Source organism: Balaenoptera musculus, chromosome 14 (genome assembly GCF_009873245.2).
Source record: "Balaenoptera musculus isolate JJ_BM4_2016_0621 chromosome 14, mBalMus1.pri.v3, whole genome shotgun sequence".
NCBI lineage: Eukaryota > Metazoa > Chordata > Mammalia > Artiodactyla > Balaenopteridae > Balaenoptera > Balaenoptera musculus.
Genome location: NC_045798.1, coordinates 8006293 through 8032101, shown reverse-complemented (window position 1 = coordinate 8032101; position 25809 = coordinate 8006293). Strand labels below are relative to the sequence as shown.

Genomic DNA, 25809 nt, shown 5'->3' with positions numbered 1-25809 from the left:
CACCGTGACCCGCAAAAAAAGGAGTCATGCCGGTCCGGGGGTACAGAAGCCGGTGCTGGGAGGCAGGGCGAGGGGCGAGGTTCTCAGGGGAGGTTGTCTTATTGCCTCAAGGCCTGTTGGGATGACATTACTTTGGTGAATTTCCCATGGGTGATTCTTAGCTCTTTAAGCCCAGAAACTTGGTTTGTCGGTGGCCCCCAGGCGGACTGGGTTGAGGGAGGCCAACTCACGCTCACCCAGCTGGGAGACCCAGAGAAATCATGTGACTTCCACCATCTGCCAAAAAAAAAAAAAAAAGACTAATCGTACTTACTGTCTTCATTTCCCTGGGCTGCTGTAAGAAATTACCCCAATCTGGGTGGCTTAAAATCACAGAAATTTATTTTCTCACTGTTCACGAGGCCAAATGTCTGAAACCGGGGAGTCTGCAGGGAGCTCCTGGGGCCCTGAGAGAATCTGTCCCATGCTGCCCTCCTGCTTCGGGTGGTTGCGGGCATCCTTGGTGGTCCTTGACCTGTAGACACGTCGCTCCAGCCTCTGCTTCCATCTTCATGTGGCGTCTCCCGCTCTGCGTCTCTCTGCAAGGTCTTCTCTTTTATAAGGACTCCAGTCATTGGGTTTAGGGTCCACCCTAACCAGTATGACCTCATCTTAACTAATTACATCCGCAGAGACTCTCTTTCCGTATAAGCTCGCATTCTGAGGTTCTGGGTGGCATGAATTTCGAGGGGGCGCTCTTTGATCTACTCTACTTACCCTACGGGATTGTGAGGAAGATCCAGAGCACAGCACCCGGCCCAGGATAGATGCTCACAGATGTGTGTCCTTTCGTAATTCCTGGTCCTAGAGGCAGAGAGCAGTGCTAGATTCACCGACAAGATTGTAAGGCCTTGGTTGGGTGTGTAGGGGGGTGGGAGGGGGTGAGGTGGGGGGTGGACGAGTCCAGGTGGAGAAGAAGATTAGGAGGAAGGTATGTTGAATGTCCTGTGACACAGGAGCTGCTCTCTCCCGGGTGACCGCTGGCCTCCCTAGGGCCGTATTACCTCATCATTTCCCTTGGCCCCTCTGACACCGTGTCCCCCTGGCCCTCGTCCTGCTCGCTGTCTGTTCCCTCTCAGACTCTTTTCGGCCTCATCCTCCTGTGGCCCTTCCTTAGCTGTGGCCATGCTCTCCAGCCAGGCAGGAGCAGAGCCAGGGTTTGAAGCCGCGCCATCTTACTCTCAACAGCCGTCTCAGTGTTTCCTGTGTGCTGATGGGGGAGCTGCTGGAGGACACTCCACCTGCACGTCCCACGGGCATCTCCTGCTAAAACGTCCGAAAGTCCTGCGCCTCCACCTCCAAATAACTTCTGACCCCACACCCACCGCCTCTGCCCGCCCTCTCCTGCGTGGGCCCTAGCAGTAGCCTCCTGACCGACCCCCCCACTGCAGTTTCGCTCTTCATCCCAGCCTCCGTGGCACTGAACCGCTTTTAAACGTATATACAATTCACTGGCATTAATTACATTCACAGTGTTGTGCAGCCATCGCCACTCTTTCCAGAACACTCGCAGCACCCAACCAGAAAATCTGAACTAAGGAATTCCTCATTCTCCCTCCCCTCAACCTCTAATCTACTTTCTGTCTCTGAAGATTTGCCTATTCTGAACATCTCACGTCCGTGGAATCATACATATGTGGCCTTTGTGTCTGGCTTCTTTTACTTAGCATATTATTTTCAAAATTCTTCCATGTTGTAGCATGAATCAGTACTCCATTCCTTTTTGTAGCTGTTTAAGGTTCCATTGCATGGATATACCACATTTTGTTTATCCATTCATCTGTTGATTTTTTAAAAATCACTTTAATACATTTTAATTGGAAGCTGAAGTCTCCTTTGGCCACCATCTCCAATCCTAGTCCTCTAGGTAGTCAATTTGGTGTGTTTCCTTCCAGAACATTTGCTGTTGTTTTAAATGCACATGTGTAAGGGGACTTCCCTGGCGGTCCAGTGGTTAAGACTCCGTGCTTCCACTGCAGGGGCCACGGGTTCCATCCCTGGTCAGGGAACTAAGATCCTGCATGCCTCGAGGCCAAAAAAAAATACACATGTGTGGCCATCATCATCTATCATCATGTGGTTTTTCTCTACAACATTTTGAGTGTGATCTTTTCCCACGTGCAAAATCCTAATGGGCTCCCCTGCTGCCTGTTGCCAGCTCAGCCCTTGTTACAGGGAGTACACGCTCACATCCTAGCCATGCAAACACCTCCCCCACGAAATCAAATTCCCGTCTGCTTGCCTAGTGGTCATCTCTAGCGATTACATGCTTTTCAGCTGCAAGAAATGGCACATCCACCTGACACACACGAGGGAAAGTCATCTCCTGCATCAGGAAGTCCTGAGGCAGGAAGGATGGGCCCCTCTGGTGCCTCTCTTCTCTCAAGCCTTTGCTGACAGCTCCCCTGCCCCAGGCAGAGCTGGCCTCCATTCAAACAGTGTTTATCCTTTGCTTTTTTCTTGTTTATAGAGCTGTCTCCCCCACTAGACCGGGGGTGACTCTGGCAGTCATTTTTTAAAATTACAAAGTGAAGTGTATCTGTGGTCAACAATTAAAATGATATGTCGATATGAGTTTTATGATATTGCAAATGATGACTCTGGGAACCCAGAAAGGATTATCTGGTTTTAGAATTAATATTCACCTTATTAAAGTGATAAATGGTACTTCTTCCTTGAGATTAATTCAACTTAAATCTTACTGTGTAAATCTAGCGTATTTTTGCAATTGCCTGTAAGGGGGCTTTGATTAATGTTTGGTCTCACAAATTTTATTAACTCCTTTTAAACATTTTAAACTGCATTTAGAAATTGAATATATTCAGTTTCATCTTTAAGTTCTTTAGTAGTCTGATTAACAAATAAATCCTTCACCAGTACTTAGGTAATTCTTGTAAATCTAATAACTTAGACATAAATATGGCAAGTCCTAAGTTCTCTTAAGTGTTCTAGTATTGTTTATAAACCTAATACAATTTGAATTTAAAATCACAAGTCTAAATCAACTACAGACTTTCAATTAGAATCACAAATTAATCTGTTAGAGACTCTAATATGTTAAATTCTCTTAAACATGACCCATTCTTAAAAAAAGGAACAAATTCTCTTATCACAAATATGTTAAGAGTACAGGTCCAACTGACTTCATCTTCTCTGCATTTAATTCTAAATATCCCCGGGGATGAGATACACCTTCCCACGAAGAACGTCATTATGTCAGTCCCAACAACTTTAGGACTCCCTTCCCAAGGGAATTTTTGGGGCCACGTCTCAGTGGGATAAAATTTCTCAAGTGACAGAGAACCATACAGGTCCTCAGCTAGGGCACAGACTTGGTTCCAGCCAATTGGGACACCGATGTGACATACTGAGGCCTGTGCATATTCGCTGTAACAAGGTCTCCATAATGAAAAACCAACGGGGGGGTCTGCATAGCCCGCGTTCAGGGATTAAGTCTTCCTACCACCCACTCTTCCAGTGGAAGTCAGGGACCCCCACCACATCACAGCTTACTTCCATCATTGCTTCAGCTGTTTCTTGCATTTCTTTGGCTCTCTCAGATATTCAGATAGCATCTAATTAAATTCTGCGGGTGTTAAGGCTTTGTCTGCATCTTACAGTTCTAAAGTCTTGCCAGTGACACAATACAGACGTGTAGGAAAAAAAAAAAAAAGGAAGTTCCCCTTCACCCAAACCTATATCCAGAGTCACCATGTAGTTTGGAGTTCATTCCTCCAGACTTTTTTCTATACATATAAATACACACACACACACACACACACACACACACACACACACACACACACACTCTCTCTCTCTCTCTCTCTCTCTCTCTCTCTCAGGATGATGCTATGTCTACTGTTTTGCTATTTGCTTTTTTCCACAAAATTTTGGTCACTTTCCCAAATTTACCTCATTCTTTTGGAAGGTGGCATACCTTTTCATTATATGGTTTACCATGATATTTTTAAAACAAATCCCATATTAATGGATATTTGTGTTGTTTCCAGATTTTTGCTATTAAAGCAGTGCCACAGTAAGCATGAATTTGGCATTTATCTCTGTTTACTTTTGCTATTATTTCTCTAGGAAAAAAAAGTTGTAGAAGTGGAATTGGCGGGTCTTAGGGTGTGTGCATTGAGGATTTTGACAGATGCAGGGAAGTTGCTGTCGAGAAAGCCTGTGCTTGTTTACACTCCCCCTTCTGGAGGAGGACGCCGGCTTTCCTGAAAGCTAGGATGGTGTCCTAGACATCTTGTTTCATGTTCTCATCCTTCACGCCTGGCACAGAATCAGCACTCGATAATGAAGGAGAGACTAGAGCTCCAGGAGAGAACAAATAGCACGTTTACGTGCTGCCCTGAGTTTTTGTTTTAAATTTGAGGTAAAATTCACATAACATAAAAGTAACCATTTTAAAGTGAACAACTCAGTGGCATTTAGTATATTCACAGTGTGGTGCAACCGCCGCCTCTATCTGGTTCCAAAACATTTTCTTCGCCGCAGAAGGAAACCCTGAAACCATTAGCCTTCACATACCGCTCCCCTACCCTCTGGAAAACACACATCTGCTTTCCGCCTCTATGGATTTGCCTATCTTGGAGGTTTGATTTAAATGGAATCATACAATATGCAGCCTTTGGTGTCTGGCTTCTTTCACTCAGCACCATGCTTTCAAGGTTCATCCGTGTTGTCGCCTGTGTCAGTGCTTCACTCCTTTTTTATGGCGGAGCAACTTTCCATCATGTGGGTGGACCACGTTTGTTTCTCCGTAGCTGTTCTGTTCCTGACCTGGGTGTCCCCCGTCCTGTTTTGCAGCATTCCTGTGCACACAATATTCGACAGCTGCCCAGAAGGTGACGGCATCAGGGCCATGGCCATCACCCGCGACGCCAAGTACCTGGCGACCATCTCAGACGCTGAGATCCAGGTACAGGGCCTGTCACGGCAGCTTCAGCGGCTGGCCCGCCCGTCACAAGTGTCCCTGTGAGCAGCTCTGCTCAGGCCGTGTGGCGTCTGTGGTTCTCTGGGTGGAGGGGGGTGACCAGTCAAGGGCTCCCTGCCTGCGGCTTAGCTCACTTTGCTTTGCTTAGTTCGCAGAAGTCACTGGCTTACCACAAGAGGTGTAGGTTCCTCCAGTAGCCTTCAGGAACCTTCTCACTCTCCTCTGTCTGCCATCACTTACAGAAAGTTTGCATCTGGAGGTGGACTTTAGCGGTGGAAACACCGGCCTGCACTCTTAACCTTCCCAAAGAGTATGGTTTTCAGGTGAGTTCATTTCGAGCCTGTAAGGATCCACCTAAAGGTACACTGAAGCCAGTTCAAAGCTACTTTTTGCTTTACTGGAGTTTTGTTATGGTGCACTAGAGCTTTTTAAAAACTCCTGTCCATGATCTCATTTTATTTTTGATGACAATAGCTAATTTTTTTGATCACTTCTTATGTGTCAGATTCTGCTAAGTTCTTTGCATACAGTATCTCATGTAATCCATGCAAACATGCTGAGAAGATGTTACTGTGGGATTCATATTGCTGCTATTAACTATCAAATAATAGGTCTAAAGTCACCCAGCTAGCAGCCTTTCTTATTCTAGAAGCATGTTCTGAACTGCTCTTCATATAAGGGAGTTATTATTCTCGATTTGCGTGAGGTGACTTGCCGAGGGCACCCAGACCATTGACTGTGCTGCTCTGCATCGTCTCATTCATGCTCGCAGCCGTCATTCACCTGCATTTATTGAGTACCTACTGTGTACCAGACACTGTAGTAAGGATGTACGTGGCTTGTGTGAACCAGAACCCAAGCAGGGGGTCTGGGTGACTGGACTCAGCGAGGCACACATCATTATCAGCTTTACGTCCCTTTTCTCTCCTGCTCTCCCTCCGCCAACGTTCCTTGTGCTCCCTCAAAAAAATTTCTTTTTTTTTTTTTTGGCCACACCGCATGGCTTGCGGGACCTTAGTTCCCTGACCAGGGATCAAACCTGCACCCTTGGCAGTGAAAGCGTGGAGTCCTAACCACTGGACCGCCAGGGAAGTGCCCCCCCCAAATTTCCTTACTTCTCAAAGCTACCAGCCATACCTGGGTATTTAGGATGGGTTTTTCTATTGCTACCAAAACTGCGTTGGGGATTTTGATAGAGATTGCATTGAATCTATAGATGGCTTTGGGTAGTCTTGTCATCTTAACAGCGTTCGTTGTCTTCCGGTCCATAAGCATGGATGTCTTTCTGTTTATTTTATTTGTTTTTTTTTTATAGATTTATTTTACTTACTTATTTATTTATTTATGGCTGCGTTGGGTCTTCGTTGCTGCACGCGGGCTTTTCTCTAGTTGCGGCGAGCGGGGGCTTCTCTTCTTGTGGAGCACGGGCTCTAGGCATGCAGGCTTCAGTAGTTGTGGCTCACGGACTCTAGAGTGAAGTCTCAGTAGTTGTGGCGCATGGGCTTAGTTGCTCTGCGGCATGTGGGATCATCCTGGACCAAGGCTCGAACCCATGTCCCCTGCATTAGCAGGCGATCCTTAACCACTGCGCCACCAGGGAACCCCTATTTTTATTTATTTTTGGCTGCGTTGGGTCTTACTTGCAGCATGCAGGATCTTCATTGAGGGACGCAGGATCTTTCATTGTGGCCCGCGGGCTTGTCTCTAGTTGTGGTGTGCGGGTTTTCTCTTCTCTAGTTGTGGCGTGCAGGCTACAGGGCATGTGGGCTCTGTTGTTTGCGGCAGGTGGGCTCTAGTTGAGGCATGAGAGCTCAGTAGTTGTGGCACGCGGGCTTAGTTGCCCCACAGCATGTGGGATCTTAGTTCCCTGACCAGGGATTGAACCCATGTCCCCTGCATTGCAAGGCAGATTCTTTGCCACTGGACCACCAGGGAAGTCCCCCAACTTAATTTTTGAGGTTCATCCATGTTGTTGCATGTATCAGAAGTTTGTTCCTTTTTATTGCTGAATAGTAGTGCATTGAATGGATATGTCACAATTTATCCCTTCCCCGAATAGATAACTGAAGGACATTCGAGATTTTTCCTGTTTGTGGCTATTGAAAATAGAGCTGCATGAACGTTTATGTACAGGTCTTTGTAGGGGTATATGCTCTCATCTCTCTTGGTCATTATCTTTGTTTTTGAAGGATATTTTTCCCTAAGTAGAGAATTCTAGGTTGGTGGTTATCTTCTTTTAGTACCTTGAAGATATAGGTATCATTCCATTGTCTTCAGACTCACATCATTTCTATTGAGAAGTCAACTGTCGATCTTACTGCTACCTTTTTGAAAGTTATGTCTCCCCTCCCAACCCCACCTTCCCCAGCCATTGTCTCTCTCTCTCTCTCTTTTTTTGGGGGGGTGCTGTGTCTCACGGCTTGTGGGATCTTAGTTCCCTGAACAGGATTGAACCTGGGCCTTGGCAGTGAAAGCACTGAGTCCTAACCCCTGGACTACCAGGGAATCCTTAGCTATTGTTTCTTTAAACATTATTTCTGCCACATTCTTTCTTTCCTCTCCTTCTGGGACTCCAATTACATGTAAGTTAGACCTTTTCAGCTTGTCCCATAGGTCTTTTATTCTTTTTTCTATTCTTTTGTGTCTTTATGCTTCAGTCTGGATATTTTCTCCTATAATTTATCTTCCTTTTCTTTTTTTTTTATAAATTTATTTATTTTTATTTTATTATTTATTTTTGGCTGTGTTGGGTCTTCGTTTCTGTGCGAGGGCTTTCTCCAGTTGCGGCGAGCGGGGGCCACTCCTCATCGCGGTGCGCGGGCCTCTCACTATCGCGGCCTCTCTTGTTGCGGAGCACAGGCTCCAGACGCGCAGGCTCAGTAGTTGTGGCTCACGGGCCTAGCCGCTCCGCGGCATGTGGGACCTTCCCGGACCGGGGCACGAACCCGTGTCCCCTGAATTGGCAAGCGGATTCCTAACCACTGCGCTACCAGGGAAGCCCTATCTTCCTTTTCTATTAACTATTTTTTTGGCTATATTTAATTTTCTGTTAAACCATATTTTGTGTTTTTTATTTTTTACTTATTTTTAAAAAATTAATTTATTTTTATTATTATTTTTGGGCTGCCATGGGACTTCGTTGCTGCGCGCAGGCTTTCTCTAGTTGCAGTGAGTGGGTGCTAGTCTTCGTTGTGGTGCATGGGTTTCTCATTGCGGTGGCTTCTCTTGTTGCGGAGCATGGGCTCTAGGTGCACGGGCTTCAGTAGTTGTGGCACATGGGCTCAGTAGTTGTGTCTTGCGGGCTCTAGAGTGCAGGCTCAGTAGTTGTGGTGCACAGGCTTAGTTGCTCCACGACATGTGTGATCTTCCTGGACCAGGGCTCGAACCTTTGTCCCCTGCACTGGCAGGCAGATTCTTCTTTTTTCTTTTTTTTTTAAATAAATTTATTTATTTTCTATTTTTATTTTATTTTTGGCTGCTTTGGATCTTTGTTGCTGTGCATGGGCTTTCTCTAGTTGCGGTGAGCAGGGGCTACTCTTCGTTGTGGTGCACGGGCTTCTCATCGCAGTGGCTTCTCTTGTTGCAGAGCATGGGCTCTAGGCGCACGGGCTTCAGTAGTTGTGGCACACGGGCTCAGTAGCTGTGGCTCGTGGGCTCTAGAGCGCAGGCTCAGTAGTTGTGGCGCATGGGCTTAGTTGCTCCACGGCATGTGGGATCTTCCCGGACCAGGGCTTGAACCCTGTCCCCTGCATTGGCAGGCAGATTCTTAACCACTGTGCCACCAGGGAAGTCCCATGTTTTTTCTTTTTTATTTTTCTTTTTATTTTTCTCCCACCCTATGCTTTATTCACTTCTTTTTATACATCTGTATTGGAGTATAATTGCTTTACAATGTTGTGTTAGTATCCCCCATCCCCTCCCTGTTGAGCCTCCCTCCCACCCTCCCTATCCCACCCCTCTAGGTTGTCACAAAGCACTGAGCTGATCTCCCTGTGCTATGCAGCAGCTTCCCACTAGCTATCTATTTTACATTTGGTAGTGTATATATGTCCATGCCACTCTCTCACTACGTCCCAGCCTCCCCTTCCCCCTCTGTGTTGTCAAGTCCGTTGTCTACGTCTGTATCTTTATTCCTGCGCTGCCACTAGGTCCATCAGTACCACTTTTCTAGATTCCATATATATGCGTTAGCATACAGTATTTGTTTTTCTCTTTCTGACTTACTTCACTCTGTATGACAGACTCTAGGTCCATCCACCTCACTAAAAATAACTCAATTTCCATTTCGTGTTTTTTAAACCATTTTTTTTTTCAGATCTAGAAGTTCCATTTGATTTTTTTTTTAAATAGAGTTATCTGATTGCTGATCATCAGGGAAATGCAAATTAAAACCACAGTGAGATATCACCTCACACCTATCAGAATGACCACAATACAACAAATATTGGAGAGGATGTGGAGAAAAGGGAACCCTCGTGCACTGTTGGTGGGAATGTAAATTGGTGCAGCCACTGTGGAAAACAATATGGAGGTTTCCCAAAAAACTAAAAATAGAACTTCCATATGACCCAGCATTTCCACTCCTGGATATATATCTGAAAAAAACCAAAAACGCTAATTCAAAAAGATACATGCACCCCTGTGTTCTTAGCAGCATTATTTACAATTACCAAGATGTGGAAGCAACCTAAGTGTCCATCAACAGATGAATGGATAAAGAAGATGTGGTACATATATATAATGGAATACTACTCAGCCATAAAAAATACCTGGATCTCCTGGGGGTGTCTTTCTGTAGATTACTTTTCTCCCTTGTTTTTCAGTCATTTGGACATGTCTTTTTCCTATGCCTGGTTATTTTTCATTGAATGCTAGATGTTGTGCTTTAAAAAGAATAGGAATAATTTGAGGCTCAGGTTGATAATAACTTCCTCCAAGGAAGACTTACTTTTGCTTCTTAGAGGCCTTTGGCAAAGTGGTCACCTCAATCTAATCAGAGATTGAGGTGATTTGAGGCTGATTTTCAGCCTTTGTGAGGCCTCATCCATGCACTTGCTTTCACCAGTTCTTCACCCCACCCAGGCCTTTGTGTTGTCCTGAAATTGATCATCTGGCATTGGCATTGGTAGTTTACATTCTTGAAATGAGGCAGCAATCAGCAGGCAAGGAATAAGAGATGGGGTGGGAGAGGCAGGAATGGAACTTAAAAAGCATTTCTCGGAAAGCAAATACCATATGCTAACACATATATATGGAATTTTAAAAAATGGTTCTGATGAACCTAGGGGCAGGACAGAAATAAAGACGCAGATGTAGAGAATGGACTTGAGGACATGGGGAGGGGGAAGGGGAAGCTGGGCCGAAGTGAGAGAGTGGCATGGACATATATACACTACCAAATGTAAAATAGATAGCTAGTGGGAAGCAGCCGCGTAGCACAGGGAGATCAGCTCAGTGCTTTGTGACCACCTAGAGGGGTGGTATAGGGAGGGTGGGAGGGAGGGAGACGCAAGAGGGAAGAGATATGGGAACATACGTATATGTATAACAGATTCACTTTGTTATACAGCAGAAACTAACAAACATTGTAAAGCAATTATACTCCAAATAAAGATTTAAAAAAAATCAAAGAAAAAAAAAGTATTTCTTGGGACTTACCTGGCAGTCCAGTGGTTAAGACTTCACCTTCCAATGCAGGGGGTGCGGGTTTGATCCCTGGTTGGGGAGCTAAGATCCCTCATGCCTCAGCGCCAAAAAACGAGAACGTAAAACAGAAGCAATACTGTAAGAAATTCAATTAAGACTTTAAAAATGGTCCACATCCAAAAAAAATCTTTGAAAAACAAACAAAAAAAGCATTTCTCCAACCCGTCTCGCATCCGTCTCCTGCAGCCCTCCACGTCAGGCTGCAGCTGCCTGCCTCCCATGCGTATATCATTTCAAGACGTACGCCTTGTCTCCCCAGGGATTTCTCACTTGTTGTTACTTAGTTTCCGCATTTCAGGTTTCCTTCCCTTTATAGTGTCTGCAGGGTTGATTTTTGGGGAGGGAGCCAGGCAACCCACGCTACACACCATCTTGGCAGGAATCAGAACCCCCTTCCAGTATTTTGCGTTCGTTCCAAGTTACCTTGTGGCCCTGTTAAATTTAGAAATGAATACACAGCAGTCTTTGTCCAAAAGGACACAGAATAAAGGTTATTGGTGAATACTAGTTTACTTTTGCTTGCTCCAATTTACAGATGATGAATTATAATAAATAAGACTAAATAGGAAAGGAAACATGTTTGAGACCATTAATTTTAACATTCAGTATTTAAATTATTTTCCTATTGCTTACAAAATGCCATGCTTTTTTTCTTGTTTTTTTGTTTTGTTTGTTTGTTTTTGTTATTTTGGCCATGCCGCGAGGCATGTGGGATCTTACTTCCCTGACCAGGGACCGAACCCATGCTCCCTGCAGTGGAAGCGTGGAGTCTTAACCACTGGACCACCAGGGAAATCCCCCATGTCTTTTCTGTTTTATATTCCTACTCAGTTATTTATTTTAATTAAAAATATTATTTAACTTTAACATTCAGCTTAACCAGAGAGAAACAGAAAATGTATTATAATGTAACATATTTTCATACTTTATATTTCAGAGCTGCCTTACTTTTAATCCAACAAATAATAAAGAATTGGTGAGCAATAGTAAAACACAAGCAATATATTATATGTGGGTAAGTAGAAATATTTTCATTTGTTTTAAATGTATAAACAAGTATGTGTTTATTCTTTGAGTACAGATCTTTTGGTAATGTAACAATATAGTATCTACTTAGAAAGCAATAAACGTATATTAAAATGTTTTGATTTAATTATAGCATTTATTTTAGTCCCATTGGAAATTAGCATATTAAATCAGAAGCAGATAATTTAAATTTCATTTAATTTTTTAAAGTAATGTGGCAAATATTTCTTTGAATATATTTAAGGTCTAAAATATATTCAAGATCAAGGGTTTTTCAAGATCTTGGACTTTATTCCCTTTCAAAAAGGAATTAGCAAACAGATTGGTCATATATATACTGACACAGGGCAAAATCATGAGATTAAAAAAAACATCAAAAGTTAAACATAAAATTACCATATGACCCACCAATTTCTAGGTGTATACCCCAAATAATTGAAAACAGGCGTTCAAACAAATGCTTATGCACAAATGTTCCTAGCAGCAGCATTATTCACAATAATCAAAAGGTAGAAACAAATCAAATGCCCATCAACTAATGAATGGATAAACCAAATGTGGTCTATCCATATATGGAATATTATTGAGCCATTAAAAGCAATGAAGTACAGACGCCTGCCACACCGTGGATGAACCTTTAGAACATTATGCTGAATGAAAGAAACCAGACACAAAAAGCCACATACTCTATGATTCCATTGATATGAACTGTCCAGAATAGGTAAATTCATAGAGACGGAAATCAGAATGGTGGTTGTCAGGGGCTGGGGGGGATGGGAAGTGACTGCTTAATGGATAGAGGGCTTCCTTTTGGGGTGACGAAAGTGTCCTGGAACTAGAGGGAATGATGGTTGCACAGTATTGTTAATGTACTAAATGGCACTAAATTTTACACTTTAAAATGGTTAATGGTTAATTTTATATTAAGTGAATTTTCCTCAATAAGAAAACTGCTAAACAAAAACACATTGAATTGCTGATTTTCAGTGATATTCATTCCTTCAGGTATTGATTATAGCTTCAAAGCCTTATAAATGTAGAATTCAGATTTGCATTAACTACCACTTAGTCACAATCATTTGTGGCATTTTTTATGTATTTACTTTTCTTTCAGAATGTTTCTAGATGTCCCTAGAGACAGCAGGTTATCCTACCTGTAGAAATTGCAAAGCTCTGACCCTGTTCAGGTGCATTTGTTTTGATTTTTGCTGTTATGTAGCTCTTCTTTTGGAAACCAAGTCTTTTTTTAGTAGTGATTTTTTTTTTCTGTGCTTATCAGTATGAAGAGGGAGATATACTTGTTCACAGTGCCCCACTTTTAACAGAAAAAGTGAGTATGCCTGTTGTGCTTTTTTTTACGTCTGACTTTGTGGAGAATAAATATGTGTGTGTCAGCTTAGTCATTTTGGGCTACTCTTTGTATGTCTTTATATTGCAAAATAATTTGAAATTTTTACTTAGGTCCTTTACCATACTGAATGGCCAGTTAAAAATAATGGAAGGATTGTTCAAAATAATATGGAATAAAAATAAATGGCAGGGACTTCCCTGGTGGTCCAGTGGCTAAGACTCCGCACTCCCAATTCAGGGGGCCTGGGTTCGATCCCTGGTCAGGGAACTAGATCCTGCATGCCGCAACTGAGTCCGCATGCCGCAATTGAAGATCCTACACACGGCAACAAAGATCCCTCGGGCCGCAACTAAGAACCAGCACAGCCAAATAAGTATTTAAAAAAACAATAAATAAATAAATAAATAAATAAATAAATGGCAAAGAACGTTTACTACCATGAGAAAATACCCAAGAAAGTGATGATTTTTATAATGTATGTGTGCACATGACAAAAGGTGAAAGTTAATTTGGGGTGAAATAAGTAAAGTAGTTGAACATGAGTGGATCCCTTTAAGCTGCTCAGTTTTCAGAGCAATAAAAATGATACTGGGTGCACTTCCCTGGCGGTCCAGTGGTTAAGACTCGGTGTTCCCAATGCAGGCAGCGCGGGTTCCATCCCTGGTGGGGGAACTAAGATCCTGAAAGACGCAGGGCCAAAAATAAGACAATAGATGGATGGATAGATAGATAGATAGATAGGACCATTTTTTAAAAATGATGTTGGGTATTTAGATGTTTAAGAGCCAGTAGAAAGGTGGTGAGCCAGGTGCTGGCGGGAACGTTTTATCATTCCTGCTTTCCTTGAGTGATTGCACCTGAGGTGGACCTCGAGTCCTGTCTCCTGCAGCAGTTTCTGCTTTTGATACTCACATAACCTACTCTCACTGTGCACCTGACAGTGATTTTTCTGCTTCCCTTCTTCACTTTTGGTTTGACCAATAAAACTTTATTTTTCAAGAGGGCATGCCAAAAGACGATGGACACAAGGCAAGATTATTCTGTCTGCAAACTTTGCTTTTCATACATCAAAGTATCAAAAAAAAAAACAAACAGTCAGTTCTCATTATTTGCAGCAGTTATGTTCTGTAAGGTCTCTGTAGACCTGAATTAGTGGATGCTGAATCATTGCTCCTAGGAGAGATACAGGAATAGGCTCCTGCCAGCCTAGGGTCACAGTACTTTCACCGACTGACAGATGCATGACCTTGTTTTATGTATGTTTCTGTTTAAAGACACCATATTTAATATATAATGTTGGTTCCTTAATGTTGGACTCACTAGATAGAACTCCTTCCTGAATGAGGCTTATCTAACAGGTGTATTCTCTGTGAGGCACGTCTCAGCCTTCTTGGGCTTAGGAGCACTAGACAGCATTTCAGTACCATATTCAGGAGCCAATTTAAATACCAAAATCACCAACAAAAAGCACCAAAAAAAATTTCGAACATCACATTAAACAGGCTAGGAAAAGGACACTTGTCTGTCGTTTGAGAGGTGAAACAAGAAGGCACGGAGTTGCCTTGTTTGACCTCAGCTGGGAATGTCACGTTTTTCACCACTCGGCACATGCACACATCTGCAAATGATTGTGAAAGTGCCACGAGGATTGGTTTGGGGGTTACAAATAAATATCAGAAAGTAAGTAAATTCACAAATACCAAATCCACAAAGAATGAGGATCGGCTGCAGTTTGAAATGATAAAAATGCCTCGTGTTGAAACAGGGCTGTTCTTAGAAAGAACGTGATGTCCTTGCTTGACCAATTGTGCTTCTCCTGACCCTCTTGTGTTCAAGTCAAAGAGGTCCACCTTAGGATCTTCTCTGCCTAAGTAGAGAGTCAGGCAGCAGACTTACTGTATCATATGACGGATCGCCGAGTTTCCTTCATGTATTCACTCAGTAAACATTCACTGAGGGTTCACTCACTGCTCTGGGTTCTTTCTATGCTTCATCTCTAAGACACTCTCTAAGAAAGATGGCCTAGTGCCTTATCCTACGTAGCACACATTTAATAAGAAGTCTTGGGGCATTTCTATGTACAGCACTTAAATTTCCACTGATGGGAAAATAATTTATGATCAAAAATAAACTGAGAGAATTGTTTTATAATATTTTACAGCTGGAACATGCTTTGTCCACCAGAGACATTAGTTTCTTTATCAGTCTCTGAAACCTCAGTAAGAGAAGTTGAACAGATATAAACAATGATTAATCACTCCTTCATTTGCTTTAAGCAAACAGTTTAATTAAGCCAGTACATAACCCTTCACTTGCTCTTAGCAAACCTTCAGAGGTTCAAAACTGCCTGGATCATGGCAATCCATGGGGGAGGGTTTTTTTAAATGATTTTTTTTTTTTTACTTTATTTTTTTCCTACTATATTTAGGTAAAACATTATAAAACGTCGTGTTGATAAATGTTTTGTTTTATATTTACTCCCAAAGGTAACTCATAACCTGTCTCTTGAAATGCAGACATTCAACAAGCTCGTGGGAAAATTTAGCCAGTCAGTCTTTCATCTGAATTTAACCCAAATACTGTCGGCGACACTGGAAGGGAAGCTGGTTGTCTGGGACATTTACCGCCCACCGCCATCTGCCTCCACCTCTTCGGGCTTTCCCCACATCACACCTTGTAAACTGGTTCATTTGCAGAAGGAGGGTATCACTGTGCTTACTACAGTTGACAGGTACTTAATTAATTAAAAAGTAGCTATAGATGATTATAAAATTATTTTAAAACCCTTTTGGAGGTATACACGTATGTTGTACATGCATAGATTGTTTCTTGGGAGAGCCAATTAACTGGGAACATTGGCTGCCTCTGAGGAAAAGAACTGAGATCTAGGATCAAGGATGGGGGTGGATTTACTTCTTTTTATAGTCTCATTTGTACTGATTGGTTTGCTTTTTTAAAAAAAAAATCATGGGCATGTATTCCTTCTTTTTTAAAGTAATTTAATATTTTATTTATTTATTTTATTTTTGGCTGCGTTGGGTCTTTGCTGCTGCACGCAGGCTCTCTCTAGTTGCGGCGAGCGGGGGCTACTCTTCATTGCGGTGCACGGGCTTCTCATTGCGGTGGCTTCTCTAGTTGCAGAGCATGGGCTCCAGAGCACGTGGCCTTCAGTAGTTGTGGCACGTGGGCTTCAGTAGTTGTGGCTCACGGGCTGTAGAGCACAGGCTCAGTAGTTGTGGTGCACGGGCTTAGTTGCTCTGTGGCATGTGGGATCTTCCCGGACCAGGGCTCGAACCCGAGTCCCCTGCACTGGCAGTTGGCTTCTTAACCGCTGCACCACCAGGGAAGCCCCAGGCATGTATTACTTTTAACAGTCCTTTTGTGTTGGTGAAACAAAAAGTAACTAATTTTTTTTCTTCTGCCCTAATTAGACTTATTTTGCCCATACTTTAAATTTAAGAAGAGGACATAAATAGCTATATATTTCTTTCTGATTACAGAATAACATTTACCCATCATGAAAAGATGAACTACAACATAACTTTATAAAGTTCCCTAACTCTTTGATTTTGAGAGACTGCGGGAGCACATAGATGATCTAAGCCTTATGCCTTAGCCTCAGACGTAAAGGGGTTCACATTGCCAGATGCATCCCTTCCTTGCCAAGTGACCTTGGACAAGGGGCTTAAATGTGCTGAGCCTCCATTCTTCCATCTGTAAAGTAGGCATAACAATACTGTCTCGCCAGAGTGATTTTGTGAGGACGGCTTGCGGAATCTTAGTTCCCTGACCAGGGATTGAACCCTGGCCCCGGCAGTGAAAGCTCTGAGTCCTAACCACTGGACGACGGGGGAATTCCCAAGCCTTGTAAAACTCTTAGCATGCCATCTGGTACAGGGGAGCTCTAGGTACAACCATTATCCATTATCAGTGCTGGAGACGATTGCCTCGTGACAAGAACCCTGCCCGCATGGCTGGAGTCATTGTGCCATCTGCTTCCCAGAAGCCCTTTGCTTTCTTGACCCTTTCTTTTAATACAGAGGAACAGTGAGGTCCTGGCGTGGCTTTACAAAGACAAATGCAAATCGTCATCTTCACTCACTTGATGCGAAAAGACAGTAGTAGAATTGCAGCTGGTGATGCAATCAACTTTTAATTGTTGGGGGTTAGGACCCAGGGAAGACCAGGCCTGCGTTTCCTTTTCTCCATGTTAAATAAAACCCAGCCAGGACCCCAGAGCCCTTGCAGGAAAGGGTCTCAGAAAACACTTGGCTTGTTGTGCCGTTTCTGTCCAGCAGAGGGCTGTGAATGACATTCTAGCCAATTACTCGGCCCACCTGCCTTGCTTATTAATCAGAAACCTCATTTAATCACTTTGCGTGTATAAGAGAAAATTCATCCCACACCTCCCCCCGCCCCCCGTGATTAGAATTATGTCAGAGGCTTTAGAAAAAACAAGCCCATTTGGGATGGCTCTGAGGACTGGAAATAAAAGCCGTTTTGTCACGCAGCACTGCCTTTGGCTGTGGTGACTGGACAGGGTTTTACCATCGATCGCTCTCACAGCAGTGTCTTCCTGTATCCCGTTGCCAGCCTGCGTGATTTCAGAGGGATGGTTGATGGACTCTGTTGTCATCTGTAGTCTTACGGCAGAGGGTGTAAGTCACTGCCCACTGCCATGGCGTGGGGCTGATCTTGGGCGGCAGGGAAGAGGAGAGCAGAGAGCATGGACTTTGCATAAGATACACCTGGATCCCGGCATAGTCTAGCCACGTGGCCCTGATAGGGTTGCCAGGTTTATGTACGTCCCAAATGTTGCACGGGGCAACTGCATTTGGGACCATGCAATATATGGGACGTACTTATTCTAAAAATTTGCTCATTGTTCATCTGAAATTCAAATTTAACTGGGTATCCTGCATTTTTATTTGCTAAATCTGGCAATCCGAGGCCTTGAGCCTTAGTTTCCTAGATGTGAACTGGGATGACAGTAAAATCAGCCACATAGGGCAATATTTTTAAAAAAAATAAATTTATTTATTTATTTGTTTTTATTTTTGGCTGTGTTGGGTCTTCGCTGCTGCATGCGGGCTTTCTCTAGCTGCGGCGAGTGGGGGCTACTCTTCATTGTGGTGCACAGACCTCTCACTGCAGTGGCTTCTCTTGTTGTGGAGCACAGGCTCCAGGCACGCGGGCTTCAGTAGTTGTGGCTTGCGGCCTCTCTAGAGCGCAGGCTCAGTAGTTGTGGCACATGGGCCTAGTTTCTCAGCGGCATGTGGGATCTTCCCGGACCAGGGTTTGAACCCGTGTCCCCTGCATTGGCAGGCGGATTCTTAACCACTGCACCACCAGGGAAGCCCAGGGCAGTACTAAGTGAAAGTTTTTACAATGCCCGGAGTCCAGGGGCTGACATCTAATTAGGTGTTCAATAGATGGTACTCATTACCATTATTTAACAAGCCGATGTTATTCTCCATTTCAGCTATATTGTCACAGGCGACATTCGGGGTAACATCAAGTTCTACGATCACAGCCTGTCCATTGTGAACTGGTACAGCCACTTCAAACTGAGCTCCATAAGAAGCCTGTCCTTCTCAAAGACCCCGGCAACTCCTCCGACCGAAAATACAAACTATCCTCCAGACTGCACTTTAAAAGGTGACCTTTTTATTGTAAGGTGAGTTGTTAATGAATCTCATCATTTGCATGGTCAAAAAGTGATGTCTTCTTTTAGTGTGTGTACAGTGGGATCTTCTTCCTGTTCCTGGGATGTGAACTCGAGGGAGCTGGCCTCCCTAGTCAGTCCTTTACCTGGCATGCAGGTGGATCTCCTTGGCTGATTACAATCACTATTTAATCGATTTTTTAAGCGAAACATCATTCTCCTGTTAAGAACGTCTAGTGATGGGAAGCCGCAAAGGGCTCTAATCTCTGTTGCCTCTGGAGTCCTCCGCTGTAGGTTGGTCTCCTTTCTCGAAGCTGAGTTTGTCCTAGCACTACAGTTAAAGGGATTTGATAGTTAATAGCCATAACATTTCAAGACAGAATTATCTGTGAGTCTGCTTAATTACCCTTGTGGTATTTGCAGGCACATCTGTATGTGTGCACCAAACTCCATATTTGCATACACAAATGAATATTTGCATGTGCAGATTAGCTAATTGTACAACTGACTGTCCATCTGCATACTTAATGACTCAATTTACATGTAGAAATGTGGGCTTTTTCACTTGCAAATGGAGGCTGTTGGGTATTGGTGGTATATTTTTGGAGATGTTGGGTTAATAATGTCACTAAATTACAGACGACAGAGGCGTTTCATGTGCAATTAGAAGCAGAATAGCTGGCGTGCCCCATTCCCTGCAAACACTGATGCTGTTGGGTCTCTCCTTGGCAAACAGGAATTTTATCATTGGAACGTCGGATGCGTCAGTGTACCACTTAACAGCAGATGGGACCAAACTTGAGAAGTTATTTGTAGAGCCCAAGGATGCCATTTGTGCCATCTCCTGCCACCCGTACCAACCCCTCATTGCCATCGGGAGTTTCTGTGGGATGATCAAAGTGTGGGATTATGAACAGAAAAAATACCTCTTCAGCAGGATCTTTGAGAAGGGGCTTGGAGTCCAGAGTCTGACCTACAACCCCGAAGGTATTTTCATTTTGTCAGCCTGTCTCAGGTTCTAAACTGAAAACAGACCCAAATGGCTAATCCCTTGGCTGTCACAGCTCCAGGAAGGTTACCTTGACCCTCTCCCCGCACCAGGCCAGATGGGACGCCTTCTCCCCCTGGACCCTGCAGAGCTCCGTACCACCTGGTCTCATCCCACGATGCCATGCTTTCCAGTTTACTTCTCCTTCTCAGGACCTTGTCTGTCGTGTTCGTTGCTGTCTCCTCGGCACCTAGAACAAGGCCTGGCGTGGAGTCGATGTTTCTTGAGTGAATGAAGTCCTTTTCGATCATTGTTCTCTGGCTTGTGATTTCAGGAGCTCTCCTCGGAGCTGGCTTCACAGAAGGGACTGTTTACATTCTTGATGCAATGTCCTTAGAAAGTGAAATCCCAGAGCCTTTCAAATATTCCAGAACCAGTGTGACTCACATCAGCTTCTCCCATGACTCCCAGTATATGGCGACCGCTGTGAGTATTTTCACTCAGTGCCGTCCAGGGGCTCAGCAACCTTATTTAAAGCCACAAAGAGGAGGGGCTGGGAGGTGGGGGTGCTGGGGAGTAGCTGCTAGCGGGTACAGGTTTCTTCTGGGGGGTGATGAAAGTGTTCTAAAACTGTGATGATGGATGCACAACTCTCTGAATATACTAAAGCCCATTGAACTGTACACTTCCAGTGGGTGAATTGTGTGGGAGGTGAATTATATCTCAATAAAGCTGTTACAAAAGGAGAAAGGGGTGGGGGAAGTGGGGGTACTTCTGCCTGAAAACAAGACCAGGGCCTCAGAACTTCCAGACTTGGATTCTGCTACTCTGACAGCTCGTTTTGGTTTGTTAGTTTTTCGGAACCCTTTCTCTGCATCCAGGGTTTTATCTTTCCCTTTGATTTTTGACGAGATGACATTCTCATTTAAGCAGAGTCTTCCACCGAGCATTTCGGATTCTGGTCCTTCCCTCTGCGAATAGGGCTCTTAATCTCAGTAAAGATTTTTCTGGGACCCCCCCAACCTCTCCCTTCATTCCAGTTCTCTTGGGGGATGGGGTGGGCTGCAGGGAAGCAGCCGGCTTCACTTGAACCTCTGTCCCTTACACGCTTCCCAGCAACACACTGACTCAGGCGCCCCAGGTCCCTTCAGGCTGCTCCCGCCCACTCCCCGACCCCTGTCACTCTCAGCCATCATGTATATATTTTTTAATCGTACCTTTTAAAATTTTGTGTAGCCGGATAAAGAGAAGGGAGGACAAAGGCAGAAAGAGTCGGGGTTTCAGTTTCCAACAGAGAATGAGGTGGGGACCAGCAAGGAGAGTAAGACCATAGTGTCAGACAAATACCGTCTCTCCCTGCCCCCACCTACCTACTTTGAACCTTGATTTTCTCATCTGCAAAACGGGCATGATTTTACTACTTGCTCCAATAGACTAAGGTTTTCTTTTTGCATAAAGTTTCTAAAAGCAAAGTTAGTATGAAAAACATAGTGATGATTCTTAAGTTACAAAATCTAAAAAGGAGCAACTTCTGCTCTTTTGCTCATACTCAGGATGTAAGTTTCACCGTGGCCGTTTACGTGGTGAGAGTCAAAAATGGACGAAGGGTCTGGGAGTATTTGGCAAGACTTCGTTCTCATCGCAAGAGCATTCGAAGTGTCCTGTTCGGGGTTCATCTGGACAGCAATGAGCCGAGACTGCTGAGCCTCGGGAGAGATAGACTCTTGGTGAGCTGTTTCATTTTCCTTTGCCTGGTCACCAGGGACATGTCTCGTTCTCGTTACCTCCCTGGCGTCTGGCACAGAACCAGACCCACAGTATGTGTGCGTGTGTTTGTTTGAGAAAATGAATGTATGACAAAGCAGCGAACACCTTTCCGAGTTGGCGCTTGGCCTTCATACGGCTCTGACACCACACAGGGACTTGTGTCCTGAGTGAGGAGGCTCCTGGAAGTGGCATGTTGACGGGGGGGGGGGGGGGGGGGGGCGCTCCCCACAGCACGGACAGCTCAGCCACCCTCGCCTCTCAGTGTGCGTCTGGAAGCCAACACTTACACTTTCTGTGTGTCTAGGGGACAGGGCCAGGCTTTTACCTCAATGTGACAACTCAGAGAATATCAGAGGGAAAGGTAGAGACAGTGGCAAATGCAATATTACATGATCGAGCCAAAAGGATTCAAAATCAATCGATCTATCTGTGCATCCATCTTAACTTCCTTCCCTCCCCCCCTTACTTCCTTTATTCTATCCATCCTTCCTTCTGTCCACCCATGCTGGTCTGGCCACCAAAGCCTACATATGTGTGAAATTCAGCAGGCTGCTAATTTATGACTGTCAAGTGCTGAGATTTAGATATGAATTAGCTCCTACCCTCAAAAAGTTCCCAAGATAATGGTAAGTGAAGCAGTACAACATAACTGTAAGAGTTCAGGTTTTGGAGTTAGTTGGACCTAGATTTGAATTCTCACCCTCCCACTTCTTAGCTGTGTGACCTTGGGAAAACCACTGAACCTCTCTGAACATCTGTTTTCTCATCTGCAAAATGGGCACAACAGTACTGCTTTGCTGGGGAGTCGTGAGTACTAAATGGCATCATCTTGCTCATAATGGATACTCCGTATTGGTAGCTTATTAGGTGTAGAAGTTTAGGCAAGTCTCCTCCTAGAAGACCTGATGCTGTCTCTCCCCAGAAAAGGACTGTTGACTGACTTCATTCACCTCAGTCCTCATGTGTGTTCATCTGGGCTTCTCTGTAGATCGAGTATAATCTACTCAAGAGCTACAAAGACCACCTGGAAGTCCTGGACATTCACCGAACCGACCAGGGCAACTACCCCACCTGTATGGTCTGGTACCCGCCACTTACCAAGGAGCTCTTCCTGCTCATTTGCAACAGTGGCTACAAAGTGAAGCTTTTTAATTCAACCACAAAAATGTGCAGGTAAGCATGGGAGCTTCCCGCTAATGGCACGTAGATCCGTTTCTCAGCGCCCGGCTTATTTCAAGTCCCACCTTAAGGACCTGCAAGCAGCTTGGCTACCATCTCAACCCTCCTCACTTTGCAGAGGAGGAAACTGAGGCACAGATAAGGGAGGTCGTTCTCACCAAAGGTCACATGGTTAGGAAGTGCCAGAGTCAGGATTCAAACCCAGAGCCCTCGTTTCTGAGCCCAGCACTGCACGGGGATAAGGTACCCAGAGCTCAGTGCCTGAGGCTCAACGAAGGAACTGGACCCTGGGGCCCCGGAGAAGTTGCTGATGTGCGATGAAATCTTCTGTTCTTCCCTCGTGGATAAAAACAGATAGTTTCAGAATGGACTTGAAGACACGAGGAGGGGGAAGGGTAAGCTGGGATGAAGTGAGAAAGTGGCATGGACATATATACACTACCAAATGTAAAATAGATAGCTAGTGGGAAGCAGCCGCATAGCACAGGGAGATCAGCTCGGTGTTTTGCGACCACCTAGAGGGGTAGGGTAGGGAGGGTGGGAGGGACGGAGACGCAAGAGGGAGGAGATATGGGGTATATGTATATGTATAGCTGATTCACTTTGTTATAAAGCAGAAACTAACACACCATTGTAAAGCAATTATACTCCAATAAAGATGTTAAAGAAAAAACAACAGATAGTTTCACCTGAATACTACCAGTTGTTTAATTTTTCTTATTCTTTGTTCTTAAAGGAGTTTTAAGTTCAACTGATAGTATTCTTTGTTCTCTCAGTAGCTATTTACTGGGCCCCTACCTGAGCCAGGTGCTGTTCTAGGTGCTGAAGATGGAGATGAAAACAAAACAATGTTTCTGTCACCATGAAATTTGCATTTTATTGGGGAAGTGGAGTTCATGTTAGAAGCTGGGCTGGAGACCCATGTCTGAGGTCAGCACACCTGGTGGTTTAAAGCCATGAGATGAGAGAAGATTCCAGAGGGGAAGGGTAGATGGAGAAGCGGTCAAAGGACCAAGCCCAGGGCATCCAAAGCTTAGCATCTTAGAGCAGTGGTTCCTCCATCCCGAAGTAGGTCTGCGTCTGTGGCTGGCCTCTTGTGCTGCTAGGCCTGTGGGTCCAGGCTTTGCCTCTCGTGATCAGCACTGATTATGGTGCACGATCCCTGTGTCGGGGCCCTGCATTTGTCATCCCGTTTCATCTGCAATAACCCTGCAAAGGATTGTGCCACTGGGGATCAGAGAGGTGATAAAACTTGCCCCAGGTCAAGCAGCTGGTCAGGGCAGGACTTGACCCTTGAACCAAGCTGTGACTTTGTCCTCTCCTTGGCATCACTGGGTCCTGTTGCAGCCCTGGCTTTGGAATCCTAGCTAGTCAGCCCTGGCAGGCAGCCTCTTTCTGCCTGTGGTTTGGCTGCCTCGTGGGTATGGCCGGGAAGAGCAGAGTCAGGAGAAACTGGAGGTGAGAATGCTTTAGTGACCCCACCCAGGAGGAGGAAGTCGGAAAACACCAACAGCAGCTGGCCCCATGCTTGAGGAAGACCTTTTTTTGGAAATGTATCTCAGATAAGATAGGTCCTCAAAAGGCCAGGATCACCCAGGATCTTTTTTTTTTTTTTTTTTTTCCCCAGTAACCCTTTTTAGAAGGGTCCAAGGAAAAATGACTGAAAAATGCCGTTTCATGTGGCAGGGACAGGAGAGAAATCCAGCACAATTTTTTTTAAACTATTAAAACACTGGGAAGGAGACATTTGAAAGAAATATGTAAAAAGGAGTTTTAGGAAGATTTCAGAATCTTTGTACATCATCTTTAATGGACACAAACTTTTTGGACAAAGAATATCCCATAGATGTGCCCGGTCCTGAGAACCTCTGAGCTGGCTGAGCAGGTGGCTGGGGGATGCGGGATGGAGCGGCCCAGGCCTGGAGTTGCCGCTAACACTTAGTAACAGACACAGAGCCAAGCGGTCAGGAGCTTCTGCCATTGAAGATCAGTGGGAAATTAGCATAAAGCAAATTTCTTTTCTTTTTTTTTTTTTTAAATGTTTCCATCCATTGCATTTTTTGTCGCTATTATTTTTTTCTTCCAGTTTTATTGAGATATAATTGACATACAGCACTATATAAGTTGAAGGTATACAGCGTAATGATTTGACTTACATACGTCGTGAAGTGATACCACAGTACGTTTAGTGAACATCCCTCAGCTCCTATAGGTACAAAATTAAAGAAATAGAAAAACTTTTTTTTGTATAACTTTTTATAACAGTTTTTTAAAAAATTTATTATTTATTTATCTTATTTTTTGGCTGCGTCGGGTCTTAGTTGCGGCATGCGGGCTCCTCTCTAGTTCTGGTGCGTGGACTTACTTGCCCCGTGCGGCATGTGGGATGTTAGTTCCCTGACTAGGGCTTGAACCCGCGTCCCTTGCCTTGCAAGACGGGTTCTCAACCACTGGACCACCGGGGAGGTCCCTAGAAAAACATTTTTTTCTGTGAGATGAGAATTCTTAGGATTTACTCTCTTAACAGTTTTCATGTGTGACACACAGCAGGGCTCACTCCGTTTACCATGTGGTACATCACATCCCGAGGACTTATTTATCCTGTAACTGGAAGTTTGTGCTTTTTGCCTGCCTTCATCCGGTTCCCCCTTCCCCCAACCCCTCCCTTCTGGTAACCACAAATCTGATCTCTTTTTCTATGAGTTTCTTTGTTTCTGAAGTATAATTGACCTATGACACTATATTAGTTCTTGTTACACAACATAGTGATTCTATACATTTATACATACTTCCATTCATTTCAACATGATCACTACAATATGTCACTGTACAAAGATATTACATAGTTATTGACTATATTCTCCATGCTGTACATTTCACACCTGTGACTCATTTATTTTGTAACTGAAGTTTGTACTGCTTAATCTCCCTCACCTATTTCTTTCCTCCCCCATCCCTCCTCCCCTCAGGCAACCACCAGTTTGTTCTCTGTATCTGTAATTCTGTTTCTATTTTGTTACATTTGTTCATTTGTTTTGTTTTTTAGTTTCCACATGTAAGTGAAATCATACAGTATTTGTCTTTCTCTGTCTGACTCATTTCACTTAGCATAATACCCTCTAGGTCCATCCATGTTGTCACAA

General features: G+C 44.2%; 1 protein-coding gene across 1 annotated transcript in view; it reads left to right on the top strand.

Moving 5' to 3' along the window:
• The window catches only part of CFAP251 (cilia and flagella associated protein 251), a 67754-nt gene that overhangs the window by 11757 nt on the left and 30188 nt on the right, over window positions 1–25809 (top strand). Inside the window, exons 6-15 of the mRNA XM_036874117.1 lie at window positions 4858–4969; window positions 5227–5307; window positions 11628–11705; window positions 12996–13046; window positions 15584–15798; window positions 18550–18744; window positions 19469–19719; window positions 20055–20206; window positions 21274–21447; window positions 22476–22660. Of these exons, the coding sequence (XP_036730012.1) occupies window positions 4858–4969; window positions 5227–5307; window positions 11628–11705; window positions 12996–13046; window positions 15584–15798; window positions 18550–18744; window positions 19469–19719; window positions 20055–20206; window positions 21274–21447; window positions 22476–22660 (1494 nt within the window). The remainder of the gene's footprint in view (window positions 1–4857; window positions 4970–5226; window positions 5308–11627; window positions 11706–12995; window positions 13047–15583; window positions 15799–18549; window positions 18745–19468; window positions 19720–20054; window positions 20207–21273; window positions 21448–22475; window positions 22661–25809) is intronic.